The sequence below is a fragment of the Natator depressus genome, chromosome 2, assembly GCF_965152275.1.
Source record: "Natator depressus isolate rNatDep1 chromosome 2, rNatDep2.hap1, whole genome shotgun sequence".
Classification (NCBI taxonomy): Eukaryota; Metazoa; Chordata; order Testudines; family Cheloniidae; genus Natator; species Natator depressus.
This window is the reverse complement of record NC_134235.1, coordinates 6,685,827-6,709,221: the sequence shown is the minus strand read 5'-3', so window position 1 is coordinate 6,709,221 and position 23,395 is coordinate 6,685,827. Positions and strand designations below refer to the sequence as shown.

At 49.0% G+C, this 23,395-nt stretch overlaps 1 protein-coding gene across 10 annotated transcripts in view; it reads left to right on the top strand.

Moving 5' to 3' along the window:
* ADGRB1 (adhesion G protein-coupled receptor B1) overlaps positions 1-23,395 on the top strand; it is a 370,873-nt gene that overhangs the window by 78,797 nt on the left and 268,681 nt on the right. For 9 of the 10 annotated variants that reach the window (XM_074943756.1, XM_074943760.1, XM_074943759.1 and 6 more), the window contains exon 2: positions 20,318-21,233. In XM_074943756.1, coding sequence (XP_074799857.1) covers positions 20,489-21,233 — 745 coding nt within the window. In that variant the 5' untranslated portion in view covers positions 20,318-20,488. Of the gene's footprint in view, positions 1-4,630; positions 4,921-20,317; positions 21,234-23,395 lie in introns of those variants that run through there. The other variant, XM_074943753.1, reaches the window with a different exon arrangement.

Below are 23,395 nucleotides of genomic sequence, written 5' to 3'. Positions count from 1 at the left end.
ACAAGCCATTACCCTCTGATCCCACTGAGAGTTACCAAAAGAAACTACAGCATTTGCTCAAGAAACTCCCTGAAAAAGCACAAGATCAAATCCGCACAGACACACCCCTGGAACCCCGACCTGGGATATTCTATCTACTACCCAAGATCCATAAACCTGGAAATCCTGGGCGCCCCATCATCTCAGGCATTGGCACCCTGACAGCAGGATTGTCTGGCTATGTAGACTCCCTCCTCAGGCCCTACGCTACCAGCACTCCCAGCTACCTTCGAGACACCACTGACTTCCTGAGGAAACTACAATCCATCGATGATCTTCCTGATAACACCATCCTGGCCACTATGGATGTAGAAGCCTTCTACACCAACATTCCACACAAAGATGGACTACAAGCCGTCAAGAACACTATCCCCGATAATGTCACAGCTAACCTGGTGGCTGAACTTTGTGACTTTGTCCTTACCCATAACTATTTTACATTTGGGGACAATGTATACCTTCAAATCAGCGGCACTGCTATAGGTGCCCACATGGCTCCACAGTATGCCAACATTTTTATGGCTGATTTAGAACAACGCTTCCTCAGCTCTCGTCCCCTAACGCCTCTACTCTACTTGCGCTATATTGATGACATCTTCATCATCTGGACCCATGGAAAAGAAGCCCTTGAGGAATTCCACCATGATTTCAACAATTTCCATCCCACCATCAACCTCAGCCTGGTCCAGTCCACACAAGAGATCCACTTCCTGGACACTACAGTGCTAATAAACGATGGTCACATAAACACCACCCTATACCGGAAACCTACTGACCGCTATTCCTACCTACATGCCTCCAGCTTTCACCCTGACCACACCACACGATCCATTGTCTACAGCCAAGCTCTGCGATACAACCGCATTTGCTCCAACCCCTCAGACAGGGACAAACACCTACAAGATCTCTATCAAGCATTCTTACAACTACAATACCCACCTGCGGAAGTGAAGAAACAGATTGATAGAGCCAGAAGAGTTCCCAGAATTCACCTACTACAGGACAGGCCTAACAAAGAAAATAACAGAACACCACTAGCTGTCACCTTCAGCCCCCAACTAAAACCCCTCCAACGCATTATTAAGGATCTACAACCTATCCTGAAGGATGACCCAACACTCTCACAAATCTTGGGAGACAGGCCAGTCCTTGCCTACAGACAGCCCCCCAACCTGAAGCAAATACTCACCAACAACCACATACCACATAACAGAACCACTAACCCAGGAACCTATCCTTGCAACAAAGCCCGTTGCCAACTGTGCCCACATATCTATTCAGGGGACACCATCACAGGGCCTAATAACATCAGCCACGCTATCAGAGGCTCGTTCACCTGCACATCCACCAATGTGATATATGCCATCATGTGCCAGCAATGCCCCACTGCCATGTACATTGGTCAAACTGGACAGTCTCTACGTAAAAGAATAAATGGACACAAATCAGATGTCAAGAATTATAACATTCATAAACCAGTCGGAGAACACTTCAATCTCTCTGGTCACGCGATTACAGACATGAAAGTTGCGATATTACAACAAAAAAACTTCAAATCCAGACTCCAGCGAGAGACTGTTGAATTGGAATTCATTTGCAAATTGGATACAATTAAGTTAGGCTTGAATAGAGACTGGGAGTGGCTAAGTCATTATGCAAGGTAACCTATTTCCCCTTGTTTTTTCCTACCCTCCCCCTCCCAGACGTTCTTGTTAAACCCTGGATTTGTGCTGGAAATGGCCCACCTTGATTATCATACACATTGTAAGGAGAGTGGTCAGTTTAGATAAGCTATTACCAGCAGGAGAGTGGGGTGGGGGGAGGTATTTTTTCATGCTTTGTGTGTATATAAAAAGATCTTCTACACTTTCCACAGTATGCATCCGATGAAGTGAGCTGTAGCTCACGAAAGCTTATGCTCAAATAAATTGGTTAGTCTCTAATGTGCCACAAGTACTCCTTTTCTTTTTGCGAATACAGACTAACACGACTGTTACTCTGAAACCTGATAATAAGGATGTTAACTGCCTGAGTGAATTTTGATTAACCCTTTGGGATTCTTCAAGTACATGCTGTTGGAATCCAGGTATATTAACAAGAATGCATTTACAGTGTGTTTATTCTCAGCCACACAGTGAACATTTCAGTTACCTTTAATTACCACAAATTAATGTATCAGAAAACACACCTAGGGTATAATTGCACTGTACCTGTTATTTAACTACATTGTAATTGCACTGTAATTGCTATTTACTTACAATGTAATTACAGTCACCATATATAGTATGATCTCATTATTATCATGTATTGTTTGTACTGCAGTCATGTTCAGAGGTCCCAGTCAGGATCTCCTAGTGCTAGGCACTGCACAAATGTAACCTATGCTAGGAGAGTGTGGGTATCTGTCACCCTGTGGTGGCTGGTTACATAAGAGGATAGTCTACTACTGCTACCAATGAATAGACATATGTCTATTCATACCAATGAATAGACATAGCTGAAGCTCCTAGTTTCAAACCCTGTTGGTGACCCAAACGGGGTCAGTTATACCAGCATAAAAGAAACCACAATTCCTGCTAAATAGAACTGACAATTTAAGATCTACAGTTAATATAAAGTACTTTACACCTAAACCTCTGCACTCCAAAGAAATTGCATGGAAATCAAAACAGCCTTTCCTAAATATACTAGCAGCCAGCTTTTCTGCATGGGCTTTGCTTACATCAGACTACAGAGGTGTCCAAATGAGCCGATGTTGTTGTTATCTGCCTTGTGATCTGCACTAAAATACCCACTTTCTTGAGGAATATTTTTTGAAGGTTTGATCTGCCAAAGGCAGAAATAAAAATCTTGAACCAACATTGACTTTCTGAATTATTTATGATTCACCAAAACAATTGCTCTTGGCAGCTTTGCAAAACAGGAACTTTTTTAAAATAAAAAAAATTAGTTGGACAAATGTACTATGATGTAAGTTTGGACAAGAATACTATCGGAGTGTGTGGGATCCTTACAGCATAGGCAAGGAGTTCCAAGCGGAGGAGGATGAGTCAGTATGAATGGGAGAGAGAAAATCAGGAGACCACATAGAGAACACCCTTAGATCCACCTCAGAATAATATATAGTCACTGAGTGTCATGCTATATGCAAGGAAATCCTGGTCCCTTGAAGTCAATGAGAGTTTTGACATTGACATCATTGAGGCCCTAATTTCACTTATGGAGTCACAATCCATCTTAGACAAGAGGTGTTTATTAAAGAAAACAGCTGCAAATTACAGTAGGTTTCTACACAGCTTGAGTTCCAGCTCTTGTTTTCCTTGTTTACCAGGCACTACACTGTATCTGGGATTCTGTATAGCTCATGGAGACATCTACTGGCTGACAGTACAGTGGACTTCACTCAGAAAGTTGCTGAATATCTTCAAATCCCATTGTTTTCAATGGGAGCTAAGGGTGCTCTGAACTACGTAGTGTCAGGCCATTAACGATTTGTCATTGGCAAACCGCAAAAAAAGTTCATAGGTCACTTTTGGACAAGCATCCTAAAGTTTTAATAGACTGTTGAGTAGTCTTTTCAAGGAAATGGTGGAAGCGTCATTGCTTGAGTCTTCTGAAACCCAACTGGAACAGAGTGCTGGAGAATGTAGTGTAGGAAGCTATTCTGCACTAGCAAGGGGAAATGGAGAAGATGATCTAAAAGAGCTTTTCCCACCGGCAGGCTTGTGCTGCCAAGATGGGATCCAGATTGGTCTGAGATGTTCAGGTACGTGTTTCCCATGTGGTCCTTTGGATGGCTGGGCCTGAGTTGTGATGTTTGGATGGATATTCATGTGTTCCCCTGGTTTGAGGGAGGGTTCCGGTTCATCCCCCATCTCTGATCTCTGCCATGTATAATTTCTATGATCCAGTCATTCCTTTCTGGTGCTATCTCTTCTCCCATTTTAGTTTGCTCCCATCCTTAGCCCAATGGCCTTGTCATTTTCCCAGTTGCCCACTTCTCTATCATGCTACCCTTATTCCTTGTCTTAGCCAACTTCCTCTTTAGTCGCTAAAGTATGGCCGTGTGATCCAGTGGATTGAGCACTGGACTTGCACTCAGGACATCTGGATTCTATTTCCCGGTCTGCTATGCAGCTTTGGACAAGTCTGGATCTCAGGTTTTCCCCCTCTGTAACATGGGGATGATAATATGCACATCATTTGCAGAGGGGTTGTGAGGCTTAATTCATTCATGCATGTAACACACCTTGAGATCCCCAGATTGTAAGGGACTACGGAAGTGCAACATAGGATTATTTGTCTGTCATGAGCTGGGGCCAGGATTTCTGTGATTTCCCTGCCATGGGTGAAATGGCAAACCTGGAGGAATCAATGCCACCTACCACCATGAAGAGCGAGTTGGCAGGGGAAGTCATTTTAACTAGCGTCCCTATGACTAGCATGGACCCAAAACAACACCGTTTCTGCTCAAAATAGCATACCTCCGGCAGAGACATTTTGTTTTTGCTAAAAGCAAACAGAGTTGCTAAGAAACGAATATTGCAGAGACGGAAATCCACAAAAGGTTTGATAGTTGCCGAACAGTGCATGCTGGATTGAGTGGCTTAGCGAACATGACTATACAGATAGATAAGAAGGGCAGGCTGTTTCCCTGGTAAGCATGGTGATTCTGCAGAGGAGCCTGTCTCTGGGTCTTTGCATCCTACTCTCCATAACCCATGTTGCTGCTGGAGACTGATAACCTGGGGGTGTAGAGGAGGACGGCGTACAAAGAACACAGAGGAGCTGCACAGCTGTGAAGACTGAGTGGATGTAAGGCTTTTAAAGGACACACATTCCTGTGTTCCGGTTTCCCAGAGCAGGAAGCAGCAAGAGAAGGTTAGTAAGTGTGGTTCCTTATGATACCTGAAGCCGTTACACCTTGGGCTGTGGGCTTGGTGGCACTTGGAAGCTAAGCCTGGTCACTACTCAGAGGGGAGACCTCCAAGGAAAGCCCAGGAAGTTGGGGTGGTGTTTCAGTCAGTGATCGTCTTTCCTTCAGAGTCTGAGTTAAACCAGTGCCCCACTGTGGTGTGGACAGGAGGCACTGGTCGTGCCAGCTTTCACAGGGTGTGTTAAACAGACACTGTTATCTATTCAGGTCCTTATACTGCACCATCTGGTGATGTCAGCCACTCATGGCTGTTAAATATCCCATGGTGGTTTTTGCATGGTGTTAACCCCAGTATCTTCCTCAAGTAATTACATTCCATCCACCTAAATTCCTCATGCAGGGGAAACGAAGTATTGATTCTGAAGTGTTTTGCTGTGAGCTGTTAAATGGCAGCTACATTCCACCCAAGAGGTGGCTGCGTTTAAGAAACTGATTCTTGTATATTGCTTGAAGCATATTGTGGATGAAAAATGCTGTATGGATGTAAGATAGTAGGTAGGTTGTGATCCACTTTTGGGTCATGGTGACTCCTTTAAAGCTTCAGCAATCTATTTAGGCTAGCTCTGCCTGGAATGCTGTGGAATCAGGCACATTATTGATCAGTGTTTAATTGCTAGGTGTATTCTTATGAAGGATGGGCTGGGAAAATGAACAATTAAAATAGAATATAAAAGCAAAGCAAACTAGCACCGAGCCAATCAAATAAATGAATAATGCTGGAAGTTGGTGTTAATTTGCATCTGATTTAAAATGCCTGGTGGGCGGAGAGAGAACAGTCCGCAAGGAGCAGCTGGGCTCTCTCTCCATCCCCCAACCCTTCTGTTAAGGCAGCACCATGGGGATATGAGGCGCACACAATCAAGCAATTCATCCCTGTGCTGCGTTGCTTTACATGGCTTGCAAAGGGGAAGAAGGAAGGGAGAAAAAAATCTCATGAAAAGCATTTTCAGCTAACATTATGCTGCTGCTTAGGCGAACTGGGGTCAACTCTTTAGAGCAGGGTTTTCTGATCCTTTTGTAAATTTCTGGTAGGCAGCCCTTGGAATAAGACGTTGGTGAACTGGTGCTGTTTCTCTCACCATTGCTGGGGTCAAGTGTTTTGACTAATGGGGAACTGTTGTTATATGCCGCCTCACTGGGGTGGGCAGCTTCCGTCTGGTGCTGGATTATTGTCTCTAGAGGCCAAAGTTCTCTGTACCCAGCTCTGTGAACAGCAGAGGCAAATATCCCCGGCCTGCTGCCACCTGCTGGGGGTAAAGAATAGATCAATTAATTATCCATATTACAATAGCACCTTGAGGCCCCATTGTGCTAGGCACTGTACAGATGCACAGCACAGGACTCTCAGAAGCACCCAAATGACCTAAGAGCACAAGTCCCTGTGAAAGCTCTTGTGCTAATTCACTTGGGTGCTTTTAAAAATCCCACCTGTGGCAGAAGAGAATCCTGACCCCAAAGATCTTACAGCTGTAGGTCAGACCAGTGAAGGGTAGGAGTTATTATCTCCATCTTACTGAGAGGGAGCAGAGGTGAAGAGAGATCAAGTGACTTGCCCTAGGTCCTATAGAAGGCCATTTGCAGAGGTAGGAATCGACTCCAGAACTCCTGGGGTCTAGTCAAGTACCTTAACCACAAGACCAGCCTTCCTCTCAGGGTTTGTCTAGACTTATTCTGGAATAAGCTAAGGTGTATATTTAAACTGATATAGTGATACTGGTACTACTCCCTGTATGGACACGCCTATTCTGGAATTAGTGGGAAGGCAGACTTACCTAGCTATTTCGGTTTAACTTTACCAGTGGCACTTTCCTGTGTAGACAAGCCCTTGGTCTCTGTGGCCATTCAGTCCCTGGCCTCTGATGAGACGGACAGTAAGAGGGCAAATGAGCATTTTGTAGCCATGTGCATTGCTGTGCATTAGGAACCAAAGCAGAGAGCACTTGTCCATTGTACCTAGCTCTTGATGGGAGCTTTCACTCATGAGCAACCTGCGCTGAATTTGAGCTGGTGACCTAGCAGTGAGAGACTTCATACCCCATTACCAATGCCTTTGAGAGTCCACCACACCCAGTCCTGAGGCCCACAGCTGGGGAAGGCACTGGGTGAATGAGTACTCATAGACTTTAAGGTCAGAAGGGACCTTCAGGATCATCTAGTCTGATCTCCTGCACATCACAGCCACAGAACCTCACCCACCCACCCACTCCTGTAATAGACCCACAACCTCTGGCTGAGTTACTGATGTCCTCAGATCATGACTTAAAGACTTCAAGTTACAGAGAATCCATCATTTACACTAGTTCAGACCAGCAAGTGACCCGTGCCCCACGTTGCAGAAAAAGGCGAAAAAACCTGAGGGTCTCTGTCAATCTGACCCACGGAAAATTCCTTCCCGACCCCAAATATGGTGATCAGTTAGACCCTGAACATGTGGGCAAGACCCACCAACCAGACACCTGGGAAAGAATTCTGTCGTAACTCAGAGCCCTCCCCATCTAGTGTCCCATCACCAGCTGTTGGAGGTATTTGCTGCCAGCAGTCGCAGATCGGCTGCATGCCATTGTAGGCCGTCTCGTCACACCATCCCCTCCGTAAACGTATCCAGCTCAGTCTTGAAGCCAGGTAGGTTTCTTGCCCCCACTATTGCCCTTGGAAGGCTGTTCCAGAACTTCATTCCTCTGATGGTTGGAAACCTTAATCTAATTTCAAGCCTAAATTTTTTGATGGCCAGTTTATATCCATTTGTTCTTGTGTCCACATTGGGGCTTAACTTAAATAACTCCTCTCCCTCCCTGGTATTTATCCCTCTGCGGTATTTGTAGAGAACAATCATCCCTCCCCTGAGCTTTCGTTTGGTTAGGCTAAACAAGCCGAGCTCTTTGAGTCTCCTCTCGTAAGGTAGGTTTTCCATTCCTCAGGTCGTCCGTCTCTGCACCTGTTCCAGTTTGAATTCATCTTTCTTAAACGTGGGAGACCAGAACTGCACAAGAACAGATCCTAGTAAAGAGGGGGACTGGGGAAGTTCTTCACGCTGTGCAGGGCACGTGCTCAGTTGGGCCACTCTTCTCCCCTGCACCCATTGGTTTGTTGTGGGATTGGTTCATGAATGATGCCGCTCCCTCTCCCCCGGGCTGGTTTGTTATTGGAGGGTTGCTCACAAGCCCTTGGGCTACACATGCCGATTTGTGATGGCCGGGTCTCTCTGAACGGGCAGACCTTGTTATTTCATTGGGACAGGGAAAGGGCACTGAAGCTTTTATTTTGAATGGTACAAAGAACATAATAAAGTGTGTGGGCTTTGGAAACCAAGGGAAGAGGGGAAAGAGTAGGTCTGACTGTAGATAGCATTCCGTTTAACAGCTCCATATGTATTACTTAGTGGCCAAACCCCAAGCCCTGGCTGGAGTTTTACAGTCCTCTTAATGGATTTTCCCCTGCCCTGGCAGCCCCTCTCTCCAGCTCACATCTATCTGCCTCCCAGCCAGAAGGGGAAACCCATACAAATGAAGGAGTGTCTGAAAGCACCAGCTCTGCTGTCACTTTCCATGATGAAACATCACCCGAGCCATTCTCAGAATAAATACAAACCTCCCTCCTTCGATCCTTCATCTTCATCAAGGTTATGTGCTGACAGCTAACTAACCCCAATCCCACTCCAGCACATTCTTAATGCTGCACAAATCACTCAATAACATCTGCTGACATCGTCTGTGATTAAAGAAGCCCCAGAAAGCACCTTTTGCCTCTCCTCCCAGCTAGCCCCTTCTCCCTGTCCCGTCCGGTCCCAACTCCATCTCTCAAGGGCTCTGCAGAGGAGAAAATGGTTGAAATAAACCAGGACCTTTGTGCATTACCCCCCTTTACGCAAATCCCAGTGTTGCTGCTTCTCAGAGTTGACGGCTGGGGTGTGATTCATGCAGGAAATCGTTCAAACTCATTTGTTCTTGTGCTGTGCTTGTACACCCAAATGCGTGTGTGTGTCTGGGTGCATGCCCGCCTGTGTCCGAGAGACTATCATCCATTGCAGTAGCACCTAAGGACCCCACTGTGCCAGACATTGCCCAATCACCGATTAAAAGATAGTCTCCGCCCAGAAAGGTTTGCAGTCCGAGAAAGTCCCTGCTCCCTCCAAATCAAGGGAACAGATGGAGGTGGTTCTGTGAAAGAAGAGGGATTGTCTTGTGGCTCATTCACCGTGGGCCCTTAGTCTCTTTGCGGCTCAGCTGCCCATCTGTAAAGTGGGGATGACAGCTCTGTCCCACCTCAAAGGATGTCTGTGAAGGTAAATGCACTGAAGATTGTGGGGGCACTTATGGTAATGAGGGTCATATAAGTACCTAAGATGGATAAGAGGCCCGTGCCTTGACCCCCAGATCAAATATCGGGTAATTAACCTTGTCTGTGGAGAAATGTCAGTGTCCAGGTCTGTCAAACCAGCATCTTTCATGTGGGCTAAATAAAGCATTGCACAAAGGTGCCCCATTTTTACAGATGGGAAACTGAGGCACAGAGAGGGGTAGTGACTTAGCCAAGGTCACACAGCAAGTCAGTGGCAAAACTGGGACTAAACCCCAGGTCTCCTGAGTTCCCAATCCCATGCCCTGTCTGCTGGTCGAGGTTGAATGAAGGACTCTGCCTAAAATGAGGTACGGTGCGTCCCCACTTGTGTGGTTACACTCCTCGCGTCGGGTTTTGATCTGATCTGTGGCTGACGTCTGCATCCCAGCACGTTCTCTCCTCCCCACTCTGCTCTGCGCTGTCTCAAGTTGAAGTGAGGCTGCGGACAGGCAGCTGGAATCCAGAGCTGTAGACTCAGATTGACCCTGGGGCTTGGGTTAGCTTGAAAGCAGCTTTTTGGCCTTGGGGAAATGCAGTGCAAGAGCTGGAGTCTGGGACGCTGCCTCTGATCTGTTTTCCCAGCTCTTGGGCTGGATTCAGCTCCACCATCTCTCACACAGCTACGGCCCATGCTTATTTAGTGCATGAGCCTTTGAGTACTTCCCCCCCACCACCACAACTCCTGACCCAGGGCTCCCCCTCTCTGGTGGGTTTGCCCCTTCATGTCTCCCTGTGCTTCCAAGGGTGCCCTTTGCTCCATAGTGCAAAGTGTGTGTCTGCATCCACCTGCATCCAGGCTCTGTATCTGTCTGTGTTGAACCATAGGGGGTATGAGTCAGCTGAAGTGCAGCCTGATGTGCCACATCTGGCTCTGACCCCATCAGGTCATAGCCTATTTAACGTGGGGCCAGCAGCGCTTCAATGGAGAGTCCACAGCTGTAGGAAGTGGTGTTGACGATCCAAGGCTGCTAGGTAGCACCTTTCCCTCTGAGCAGATGCCCAGGGGTCTCTTTACACAGCCTAAAGGTAGCAGGGCAGCCTGTCTTGTCAACGATAGAAACTGCAGCACTGGTCACTGGTAACCATTAAAGATTCTGCAGCACTTTTGCAAGAGTTGGGTGTATTAATCCTAATCATCTGCCATGATTAATTACATTCTGCTTTCCCTAAGTCCCCGGCAGGTTCCATTGTATTTAACGTTCTCCTTCACTTTCTCTTCTTGACTGGTGCGTGGTGTTCCTGGGAGCTGTTTAGCAGCTGCTGCAATTCATCCCCGAGGCTGGATGCCCTTTGCTGTGGGTTTCAAAGCACTTGGGGATGAAAGATGCTGTTGTAATACAAGTAATTACTATAACCGGCGGATCTGGAACGAGCTTTCCTGGGACTCCCCTGTTCTCTGCACGAACCCCCTCTCACACACAGCTGGAGAATTTGAATGCACAGAGTTTAGAGGCAATAGGTGGGTCTCTGGGATGGGAAGACATGGGGGAGCCCATCCATGATGGCAAAGGGCATTTAAAGTGCAATTCAGACAGCAAAATGCGAGGGGAAGATTAGAGAATCTTAGCAAGCGGAGTGTCTCTTCTACCTTCCTGTCAGTGTGGGATTGTTTCTTCTTTGGTGGCAACTTCCATTTAACAGGTTTCAGAGGGGTAGCCGTGTTAGTCTGTATCCACAAAAACAAGGAGGAGTCCTTGTGGCACTTTAGAGACTAACACATTTATTTGGGCATAAGCTTTTGTGGGCTAGAACCCACTTCCATTTGAGCATCTCCAGGCACTTTGTCAGTGTAAGTCAAGCCCCTACATGTTACCTGTATGTAGAGGAGTAGCAATATCTCTGTGTTAAACCTCAGGAGTAGGACAGGACACCAAGTGCCTTACTCTGTCCATCTTCTATTGATTTTCTGAGTCTAGACCTCGTGACTCGTTCCAAAGGGATCAAGTAGCTCCTTGTCTATCTAGCGCATTTAAATAGCTCCTACCACCACATAGCCAGATCCTCAGCAGGTGTAAACTGGAGTAGTTCTACTGAAGTCAATGGGCTGTGCTGATTTACACCACCCGAGGGTCTGGCCCATAATTGAATTGCCATCTAGGAAGAGCCAGCAACGCAGGGAGTTTCCCTCATCCTTTGTGATACACCTCTTCCTTTTACTTTTATCAGACTCCTATTTCTGAGTGAAGCTGCCGTGGCTTTTTATGGTCAGAGTGAACTCATGGGCAGTGGGTGAAGCTTCCCCTTGGGGAGGCTAGCCCCCTGCTCCGCTTCTTCCAGCTGAGGCCCCACCCTGACTCGCTGCTCTCAGCTCCCCTGTGGCCCCAGCTGGGGTGGAGGGTGAGGGGCTGAGAGGTTGGCCCCACCTGGAGTCAAGCTCTCAGCATCATCTAGGAGCACGCTGGAGCTCTCTGTCTTCGCCCTGGCTGGAGCTTGGTGCCCTATCCTGGTCCGCCTGCGGCCCCGCCCATGGCCCCACCCCATTCTGCCCCTTTTACCCTGGTCCGCCTGCGGCCCCGCCCATGGCCCCACCCCATTCCCCCCCTTCTACCCTGGTCCGCCTGCGGCCCCGCCCATGGCCCCACCCCATTCCACCCCTTCTACCCTGGTCCGCCTGCGGCCCCGACCATGGCCCCACCCCATTCCGCCCCTTCTACCCTGGTCCGCTTCCGGCCCCGCCCATGGCCCCACCCCATTCTGCCCCTTCCCCACAGCCCAGCCCATGGCCCTGTCCCTATTCTGCCCCTTCCCTTGCAGCCCCACCCCTGTTCCATCCCCACTCCGTCTCTTCCCCCCTGAGGCCCTGACCCCCCGCATTGAGGCCCCAAGACTGGAAAAGCTCTGGGGCCATGGCAGGGAGTGAGAGCTCTTCCAGCCCCAGGGCCGTGGTGGAGGGAGATTTTTCCAGGGGCCCCAAATCCGCCACTGCCCCTCCCCTGGCGGAGCGAGGTTTGGGGTGCCTTAGCCTCCCTCAGCCTCCATTACACGCTGCCTATAAGTGAACTCACCTTCTCCAAAAGGAAAGTCAGAGGGAAGGCAAAAAATAAGGAAAAGAGGAGGACCATAAAAAAGAAAACAAACCAACCCCCCCCACGATATCTGCTAACCATTGGCATTGCTGGTGAGTTGACGGGCTTCACAAAGACGACTCCGTTAAGGCGTAGCTCCAAGATCAGTAGCAGGGGTGCCCCAGCTCCATGTATCCCTAGCTGGAGTTCCTGGTCTAGGAAACTGGCACAAATGCACCCCAGCCTCACTCTCAGTTCCCTTCCATGCATGGCGTTCTCCATGTGCCGTCGGGTGACAGATGCCATGTCACTCTACTCTACTCTATTTCCACTGTGCATGGGCTGTTTGCTTCAGCAGAAAGAAGAAAATTTCTGCGCGGTTACCGCTTTCTCTGCTCTCAGTTCATCATCGATAAGGGCATTAATGTGTTTTTCAGACATTAGGACACTGAGACATTAAGGGCTGTGCCATCAGAAAGGAGCGCTGACTGATACTGGGGAATTTCTTTAAAGAAACTGGAGGTCCCAAGGAAGCTTTAGCACTCTGTGATTTGAGTTGTATCCCTGTAGGATGTTAGCCATGCTCCAAGTGGGAAGGGATATATGAGGAATTATAATCCTGTCATGTGGCACGTTTAAGATGGTAAGCGGAGCTCAAGGGGTGGAAATGGGGAAGCAGGAAACTGGGGAGGGTGTAGAAGAGAAGGGGGAGCAGCGGAGTTCTTCCTTTATGGGAAGGTCCTGTGGCATGTGATATAAAAAGAGACCCTTTCTGTAATTATTTAACTGTAAGAGATGCTGATAACGGTAGCCTACCATGTAGCTAACACTGAAGTAGCACTGCCCTCTGCTGCTCAGAATGAGAACTATGAAACTATGAGTCATAAACCCTGATTCGGGCCCATCCAGAGAAAGATTCCCCTTTAGCTTGTGTGGTTGTAACCTGTCCTTCCGAGGCAGGACTACCCGAGTTCTGTCCCTGCTTAGACACTATTATTAATGTTAGGATTAAAGGGCTGAATGTCTGTGGAGTACTAGGTGGACATGGATGTGTTACTGTCTCATCGGGAAGGTAAGAGAGAGTGACAGCAAAAGCACAGGGCTAGAACCCCATGTTCGTTCAAACAGGGAGACAAGCTAGGTGCAGGAATCCAGAGAGAGTTCCTAGAGGAGCAACAGCAGTGATGCTAGGGCTGGAAGGACTTGATTTCCCAGGAAAGATGAAAAGAACTAGTTGACTCTCCCAAGAGGAGAATTTGGATGTCTGTAAGAAATAGCTTACACCAGCCCTTGTCCTGCAGACATTGCACACGCAGGGCACTAGGGGCTCCTGGGGAACAAAAGGCTATTTTCCTTAGGGATCCTCTTTCAGTCTCAGTTGCAACATGTGTCCAGAAGGCAGACTGGAGAGGAAGGGTCTTGTGGTTAAGCTTCAGGAGCAAGACTCGGATGATCTCAGTTCAGTTCAGCGCTGTCAGAGACTCCTTACGGGAGTGAGCAAGGAACATAGTTTCCCTGTGCCTGTGAAATGGGGATAGGAATACATCCTTTCCTCCCAGTGCTTGCCCGGTTAGACTGTAAGCTGTTCAAGGGCTGTTTGTTACTATGTGTCTGTACAGCACCTTGCACAGAGGGGCCCAGACTCTGGTGGGGGCTGCTAGGGGCTACTAGAATACAGACGACTAATAAGTGGAGAGAGAAACAACCCAAGGTGGTTTATTTCCCCTGGCTCCTACAGCAGCCTGGTGCTAGGCTGATTGCATAAGCAATTGGAGCCAAGGTCTTTTCTTGCTGTTTCTAGAAGTCTGTCTGCATAGCTCTCTGCTTTAGCTCTGTTTACACACACAAGTTAAACCAGGGAGGACACTTTCACTCTGAACTTGCCAGACTCTTTCTTGCCTTTGGATTGTCAGGAATGAATTCTGACTCATGTGGGGGCAAAAATCTGTTCCTCTTCAAATGTTTATCCTTGCCGAGGTGGGGGAGCCAGCTGTCACCGTTCTGTGGTTGCTTTTCCGTCACAGTCGCTAGCAGAGGTAGAGTTCCGGTCTTGTGTTGCACTCAAGCTAAAGAGGAGCCGGTGTCAGTGACAGATCCCGCTGTGATCGATGATTGGCTGGGTTATGTCTTCTGTAGGCTGAAGTCCGGGGAATGGCATATTATGGTGTGTTTACACTGCATACTAATCCTGCGTCTGTGGGATCCGGGTTTGGGGACTCAGTGTTTTCAAGTCCATGCTTGAGTGCCCGCACTGCATTGTAAAGCTGGACCCAGGTCTCACAACTGTGATAAAGTGTCCATACCTCACTATACACACAGCTTCTGATTTGGGTCTGCAGCTTGACTTGTATCCACACTGCAAAACGAGAAGGTTTTGACCTGAGTCACAGCAGGACGGACTCAGGCTCTGACCCAACCCCCTAGCAGGGTCCAAGGACGCAGGTCCTGAGTGCCTGCTGATCTGAGTCAGACTGCTTTGTGTGTGGACAGAAGTGGGGGCTTGGACTCAAACCTAAGCCTGGATGCAGTGTGCATTGTAGACACATCCATTGTCCACAACACTTGAGCAGTCTGTCCTTCTGTGTAATTAGAAGTACTTCCCTGGAAACATTCAGCCAAACTGCTCTTGACTTCACTTGAAATTTGGCCTGTGTAAAGCTTGCGGGATTGGGCCTTTAGCCAATACATTGCAGTACGCCATTCTGCCCACACACTGCTGGGTTTATAGCGCATTGTGCTGGAGATCCAGGTGTTTGTGCATTTATTTTTTCTCTTAACATTTCCCACTTCAGCAAGGATGAGTTGAAGGAGAAACAATATGTTTATATTTCTTATGGCAAACCCTTCCAGATGGGACTACGTGCAGAGGAAATCAATCCTGAGGCCTAACAGCCATAACGCAGCGTCCCATTAACGGGTCTGTTTAGTTAAAGTTTGTTGGCTTTTACAACATGAGTCCTGGAGTGTCTGAGGCAGTTAGAGGCTGGCAAATGTTATTTATTATTTACCTGGGTCAGGCTGCCCCTTATGCAGGAATACCTGCTTTGGGGGGCACAGGAGACTTGGAGAGTTCCAACTTGTAGAGTCTCTTTGGGGTTTGGCCTTTAAATTACTGGATCTCAGGATACCTGTCACTGTACCTACCCCTGTTCCTGGCCCTCTTGCCCTGCTGTGTTGACGTGTAATCCCTGCCAGTCACTGCTTCCAAAACCACATATAGGGAGTGTTTCACTGTGAGATGGACCAGATATTCCTAGTTGAGTCAGCATTACTTCATCGGGGGGTTCCCCACAGAAATAGCGCATGGCATGACGCCATGAACTATGGCTTTCTCCTCTCACAAGCAGCATGGCTTGATTCCCAAGGGGCACCCATGGAGGGGCTTCCTTAGGGTTAGAGAAAGGGGAGAATTGCTGGGGGAGCTGTTCGTCTCTTCTTCTTTGCTCCTGTGGAGTCAGCCACTTAAGCAGGGCTCCCACTGCTCACTGAAGCAGAGGAGATGATAGAAAGACTTAGCCTTACTAATCATTAATCATGGTGACCTCTCTTGGTGCTCACGTGATCCCTGGCTGATGCATGCAAGTTGCATTAAAATTAAACATTGCTTCCTGTCTCCATCCTGGTCTGTTTCCTGAAATCTGGTTCTGGGGAGTGGCATGATTTAAGGCATGTTAGAAATCTGGTTAGGCTGTGGAGTTTGACCTAGTGAAAACTGGGCTATCAAGTTTGGCAAGCGTGTCAGCTGGTACCAGACCTGGGATTCAGATTTCTGATGGATTAAAGTATAGATGGATTCGATTTCCATGCCAATTAGTGTCTGATCACTCTGCTTGCATAGTTTTCACAGCAACTTTAAGTGGAAATAAACCCAGGCTGCAGAAGTCAGACCTACCTTTTGAACCCTCTTAAAGCTCAGAGAGGTTCAGATCTGTGATTTCGGTTTGCCCTGTAACACTGCATGCAGTGACTCAAGAGCATGAGGACCAACCTCAGGGCAGACTGATAGGAAGCAGGGTACCAACCCCAAATGGGTTGCAAGTTCTATACTTAGAATTCATCAACTGATTATCATGTGTAAACTCCTGAGGCCCTACAACAGCCTAAACATGGAATCACAGTCTCCTTGGGTACTCCTATCTATCTTGCCACCCAGATAAGTTTACCTTTGTGCTAGATGGTCCCTTACACCAAGAATCACAGCTATATTCAGGTTACTCCCAGTCCCAAAGGACCAGTCACTTACCCCAGGTCAATTGCACTTTAGATCTTACACCAAAGACAACCCTTGTAGCCAGTTCTATAATAAACGATATAAACATTTATTAAGTAAGAAAAGGAAACAAGAGAGTTATTTACAAGGTTAAAGCAGGTAAACATGTATACACAAATCAGTTACAGTTTTAGTACCAGAAGTGTCTATATAAGCAAGCTGTATAAGTCCTTTAGAGCTAACCCATGCTGAACACTGGGGATCTCTTGCTTATGCCTAGGAAACCTTGCCCCCTTCCGCCCCCAAGTCCAAGAAGCATAGAGATACAGCTCCTTCTTGTTAGAGGTTTTTATCCCCCTCCTCCCATGTGCTCTCATCTGTGAACGCAGCTGAAAGGAAGAATCCACTTGCCTAATTCATCGTCATGGGCAGGGGAGCAGAACAACAACATCTTTTGTCCTCTTTAATGTCCCACAATAGTCCATCTAGTGTTGCTGGACCTTCCCTGTTGGACAGGACGTAACACCTTTTGCTGGAGATCAGCACTTCACACTAGTCAATGTCTTTCTCTTGTCCGGTGATTTACCCAGTCACAGAGCCTCATAATACAACCACTCAAATTGCACCTTACAATACTTGTTACAAATGCTGTGAGATTAGTGCACACAGCAATTTACAAGAATTCAATAAAGTCTTAACCCTAAACACATTCTTATCATTCTAAGACATATTTGAACAATATTAACACACAGGTGAGCCAGGCTGATTCCAGATATGTATTTCTCAGTGTTCAGCAGAGACATGGGGACCTTGGCATGAGCTGACACCGGGTCTGCCAGTGTCATAGACCCTTATAGAGCTGTGAACCAAGCACAAAATTAGGCTCTGGAGCTAAAGTGTGGATGTTGGACTAGGGTTTATGGGGATTGGGCCCATCTCTAATTTTATGGTCTCTCATGGTGATAGAGCTCAGCTGAGTGAATTCAAGATCTGCTGGAAAACTGGGTGTATGGCTCAACATGGAGAATCCCTGATGCGTTAGAAATCTGATTGTACAGAGCCTTCCTACTGGTTAGCAGTGAACTGACTGGCTGCAGGAACATAGGTCAGTGGAAACTGAGTACATTTGAGATGCTGGGGAACAGGGCTCCAGAGCTGCAGGACGGATGGCCAGCTGTGTCTGGGCGATCAGAGATGCTGGCTGCAAAGGGAGATGGTGTCTAGACTGAATGGGTCAGTACACCTCCTGCTAACTGAGAATCCCAGTAACTGATGTGTCCTGCTGTGAACTATGTGCTCTAATCTGAGCACATATATACCCAGAACGGGCCTAAGGCAGGAGTTCTCAAACGTTTTCCTAGCATGAACTACATTGTTAGAGAGAGTGTTGTACAAAGCATATCCCTTCTCCCCTTGGTGATCACGTATCATCCCTGTAGGAACTATACCAATTGCTTACAGGGCTAATTCACGTTAGGGGAGTATTTATATATTTTTAAACTCTCTTGTAATGCAGGTTTTTACAATGTGAGTGCGATTAAGCGGTGGAACAGCTCACCCAGGGCTGCAGTGGATTTTCCATCGCTTGTAGTCTTTTAATAGAGAAGGGACAGCTTTCAGAAAGATCTGCTCTAATTCAACCAGAAGTTTAGGGCTAGGTGCAGGAATCCCTGGTCAGGTTCTCCCCTGCATCACATGGGCCTGGTTAGGCTAGAAGATCATAATAATCCCTTTTGGCTTTGAAATCTGAGGAGCTGGCACCATGGGACAAGCCTGTGCTGTCTGGACCACATTTGGAGAATCATTGCCATCAGACAATGGGCAACCATCTGCATATGAGACTAGGATGCTGGCAGGTCCCCCATGCACTGCCGTGCCATCTGCCAGGCTCCCAGCCCTAAAGATGGGGTGACCTGCTTTAATCTGCCCTCTCTCAAGTGACCGCATGGCACCATTCCCTCTCTCATGACCAGACTTCCAGTTTGCACAGTCACGCTGACCAGAGCACGGGGACCCCGGTGCATCCCGGGGGAACATCAGATAGATAGAGGGGCTGAAGAGTTTTGGTTTGGTGATGATATAATCCCACCCACCCCCCTTGCCCAATGAGGGCATGGCCTGGCAATGCAATCAGCTTCCTGCAAGGGGGATAGTGCCTGTATCTCCCCACCCTGCCCTTAAGGCGGTAGGTCTCCTAAAAATGTTGGAGTGCCCCTCCCCCACCTCCCCATGGGTCCCCTGTGCCCCAGTGTCTCAAACAGGCTTCAGAGCGCACTCTGCACTGATCCGCGTGCTGTAGCCACTCATCAGCTGGTGGGGAGCCCCAGGAGGACTCTGCACCCAGATCCCAGAGCCAGGAGAGGACGCTTCAGTTTATCTTGACCCCCTCCCCTCCTTTTCCTAACTAGCCCCAGCAGGAACTTTGTATGTGAGTGTGTGTGTGTGTGTGCGCGCGCGTGGGGGGTGGCCGGAGGAGCACAGGTGAAGGTGTCCTGTGAGCACTGGGGGGCACTGGGGCAGGGGTCTCTTGGGTAGTGGGGAAGCCCTGCTGGAAGTGGTGCAAAGGAGGGAAGGGGCCCATTGGGCTGTGCGGGGAAGAAAGGGGATGGGTGTTAGGAGCCTTGGGCAGTGCCGGAGGTTTACAGAGCGCACAGACCCGTGGGCATCTGCAGGGGGGGGGGAGGGGGGTTAGGGGAGAGGGTTAGGACCCTTGGGCAGTGTGGAGGTGCACAGGGGAGAAGGGCCACTGGGCAGTGCGGAGCACGCACGGGAGGAAGGACCCTCGGGCACTGGGGGCCCACAGGAGGGGTTAGGACCCTCGGGCAGCGAGGGGGGCGCACGGAGGGGAAGGAGCCCGAGGCAGTGGTGGGGGGCGCACAGGGAGGACCCCGGGGCAGTGGTGGAGGTGAGGAGGGGAAGGAACCGTGGGGGGGGGGGGAGCTTGGAGCGCAGCGCCGGGCACAGGTTGCCGGCTGAGCCCCTCTCCCTCCTGCGGGGGCGGCCCGGGTGGGGGCGGCCGCGGGGCTGTGCGGGGCGCAGCGCCCCGGGCGCGGAGGAGCTCGCTGGCTGCGGTCTCCGTGGGTATCGGGATGGGCAGCGGGGCAGGGGGCTCCCCGCCGCGGGACCGATCTCCCCAGCCCGGGGCGGGGGCTAAGGGGCCGCCTCCGCCGCGGGACCCACCACCCCTCCCCGGCAGACACTGCCCCGCGGCCGGGCTCCTGGCTGGGCCCCGGGAGGGGAAGGAAGGAGAGGGGCGGCGGTGGGACGCTGCAGCCCGCCCGGAGTGGCGGAGCCCAGCCGACCGCAGCGGGCGAGGCAGCCGGAGCTCCCGGGCGCTGCCCCCAGATCCGCGGCCGAGCAAGAGCCCGTGGCCGCTGGGCAGGCGAGGGCTCCGGCTGGGCTTCGTCCGGGCAGCAGGGCTCGGAGGCTTCCGGAGAATAAACCTAAAGTACCTGCCCCCGGCCGCCCGGGCTCAGCCGAGCGGGCGGCCAGCGTGCGGAGCCGGGAACACATTCCCCGGTCCCCGCGGCGGGGCCGGCGCCACTGAGATCCGCCTGGCGGAGAAAACCGAAGGCGAGCGACCCCCGTTCTCTGCTGGAGGCTGCCCAGCATCGCCCCCCGGTGCAGCTCCTTCCCTGGCAGGGCGCCGGCGCGTCTCTCACAGCTGTGCCATGGGCGGGGAGGGGTGTGGGGAGAGCGGATGCCCCCCCCCCCCCGAGTCTCAGAGCCGGTCTGTTTTACTGAGAGTTAATAAAAGAAACTCTCTCCTCTCTTTCTTTTCTTCCCCAGGTGTTGCGTATGGCCACAAGGGGGAGCCCAAGTCCGAACATGGGAAGATCGGGTTGATTTCGCATAGAGTCTCATAAACTCTCTCTTTCCCTCTAAGCTTGCACCTGTTATGTCCAAGATCTGGCACCTGCCTGACAATTACTTTGAGTTCCATAGGACCAGAGACCTAGGATGAGGAGCACTGGCTTTGCCCTGAACCTGCTTTTGATATCACCACTCTTCTTAGTGTGGACAGTGGTCGCCCTCGACCTAGGACAAACTCCTTGCACCACCCTGGTCCAGGGGAAATTCTTTGGGTATTTCTCCTCGTTTGCTGTCTTCCCATTGAACTCCTCTCTGTGCTCTTGGATTATCCAGAACCCGGACCCCAGGAGGTACACCTTGTACATGAAGGTCTTGAAACCCACTGGCATATGTGACCACCAGCCGATACGCACCTACCAGTTCGACTCTTTCCTGGAGTCCACCCGCACTTATCTGGGTATGGAGAGCTTTGACGACGTGCTAAAATTGTGTGACAGTTCCACTAGGTACTCCTTCCTCCAGTCCAACAAGCAGTTCCTCCAGATGAAGCAGACCATGTCCCCGGCAGAAGGTGGGCACGTGCGACGGAAACCCACCAAGGCTCAGGAGCGGGACTTCTCGGTTGAGTACCTGGTGGTGGGCAACAGGAGCCCTAGCAAAGCTGCCTGCCAGATGCTCTGCCAATGGCTGGACACCTGCCTGACCACCAGCAGCAGCTCCCACCCCTGTGGCATCATGCAGACTCCTTGCTCTTGCTCCGGAGGGGAGGTGCTGGATCAGCCCAGCGAGGTGTCGGGGCTGCCCAAGAAGAAGGAAGATTGTTTTAAGGATGGGATTTATTTGGAAAACTGCATGAGCAGCCCAAAAGACAGCAGCCAGGCGGAGTTCCTGGGTAAGTGCTGAAAGCTGTTTGTGTTTCAGGTAGAAGGGGGGGCATGTACAGTAGATCTCTCCTGCCCTAGTTTGTTTTTGAGACTGTGCCCATCTCCATGGTATCTGAGCCTCCTGCTCCCTCATCTTAAAGCTGTTATCCACCCTAAGCAGGATCAGTAATTCTGGTGGCATTTTATTAGCATGTAATTGAAACGCAGAGCAGATTAACAGGAACAAGCTCAGGTTGCTTTCATTGTTTCTCAGGCTTCGTGCCTTATTTATTTGTTTCTAATGGAGCCTCAGAGACGATCTGAGATTCTTACCCATCAACAAGCAGGTTTCAAAAGCCCCCTAACCCCACAATAAACCATGGCCTGAAAGGACTATGACTCAAGTCATCTCTCATGTCAGGTTCCACCGTGCAACACCTCCCCAATTTAGTGCATAGGAAATACGTAATCTGAAGTGACTTCCAGGGTCAGATAGGACTGACACCAAATCAAGATAACGTGAATGGAGATTTTGATCATGGTCCCATCTATAACTGTAAAAGCTCTTCAGTATCGTCTGTGTGGGTAGGTGGGGGGCGAGTGATAAATGTTTTCTCCCTCCTTTCTTTGCTGTGTTTCTTTCTCTAGTGATTCCTAGAGTGCACAGCATATGCTGTGCATGGCAAGAGATAAAATAGGGAACCTGTGAGGTAGAAGGGGATGGGATGTAATGGACTAAACGTGAGACTGAAAGCTGGGTTCCTGAGTTCTAATCTCAGCTCTCACGCTGATACCTGCTGGTGCCAAAGTCGCTTAACCTTTCTGCATTATTGGCATGAAGGGAATGGTTTTGTGCTCTCAGAAGCAGCCTGTGTTCGTGGCGCTGTCTGAAGATAGATCCCATTAATCTCCTTCAACTAGACAGGAATGAGGAGTCACAGACTCTTCAGCTTCAAAACAGGGCTTCTTACCTCTATTTTTGTGCCCGCATAAACCATTTTGGTTTATTTATTCCTTCTCAGTTCCTGACCGAGCTATCAGCAAGGAGATGGTTCAAAACTGAGACATGATACTAGGAATGGGTCTGACCCAAACACCCCCACACTTTGGAGAAGTTCTGATCTGCATCTGAATTTCACAGCTAGACCCTGTCTCTTTAAAACACCAGATTCAAACAGCCTCCCAGATCATGGGAAAGTTTGGATCTAGATTTGAAATTTGTGGCTCATGCCTGCCTCTATATAATACCCAGCTCAGGAGTGGACCCAGGCTAACCCCTGTGATAGAGAAAGAGACAGGACTTGGTTATAATGAATTTAAAGGAGATTTTCCAATGAGGCTGCTAGACACAGATGAACCTTGTAGTGCCTAGTATTCTCACACAGGGTATCTTTTTAGTCCTGGCTTGGCTCTAGCTATTGTAGAAGGATTACACTATAAGTGCTTCACTGTTGATTTTGTGGGAGCTTTTGTATCTCAGGTGAGTTGTGAATCAATATGCTCAATATTGGAGCTGAGCAAATAAATCCTAACAAAGCAGTCATTTGTCTCTTTTTCTGTTGATGAGCAGATTGTGAAATTTGTTATTCAAGAATTTCCACAAATTTCTTTGCGAGATGTTTTTCTCTACATGAAGAATTTGCAAAGAGTTCCGTGTGACTGGTTTTGTGTAGCGCTGGTTAGTTCCATAAATCACACCATTCCCTTATAGGATGATTTATGCATTCAACCAACATATCATGACCTTTTCTTTATTTTATTATTACAATTGAAGGTGAAATTCAAAATTAGCTTTTTGGCAAATACCAGAGCATTAAAGCTTTATATTGGCTTTTTGTGGGGATCTCTAGTAAAGTTTGAGCACTTGAATGTTCCTGGAAAACAAATATGAAAGGGTCTCCGATGTGGAATGAATCAAAGTTCTTTTTGGATGTCAAATATTTGTGGATTTTTTTGGGCCCCTATTCATATCTGCACAATATTAAAGATAAAGAACTAGCAATTTCATTGACTGAATGCCACCAATGTGAAACTGATTAGCACTTGCAAAATATCCTGTGTCTGCATGCAATGGCCTGTCTGAGTCCCTGTGCCAATTCTGGTTGTTGCAAAAGCCTGGTGAGGAAAATATAGGAGGTCCACCTCAGACATTGAACCCATAATCTCTGCCAGTACTTTTCAGGTTGAACCC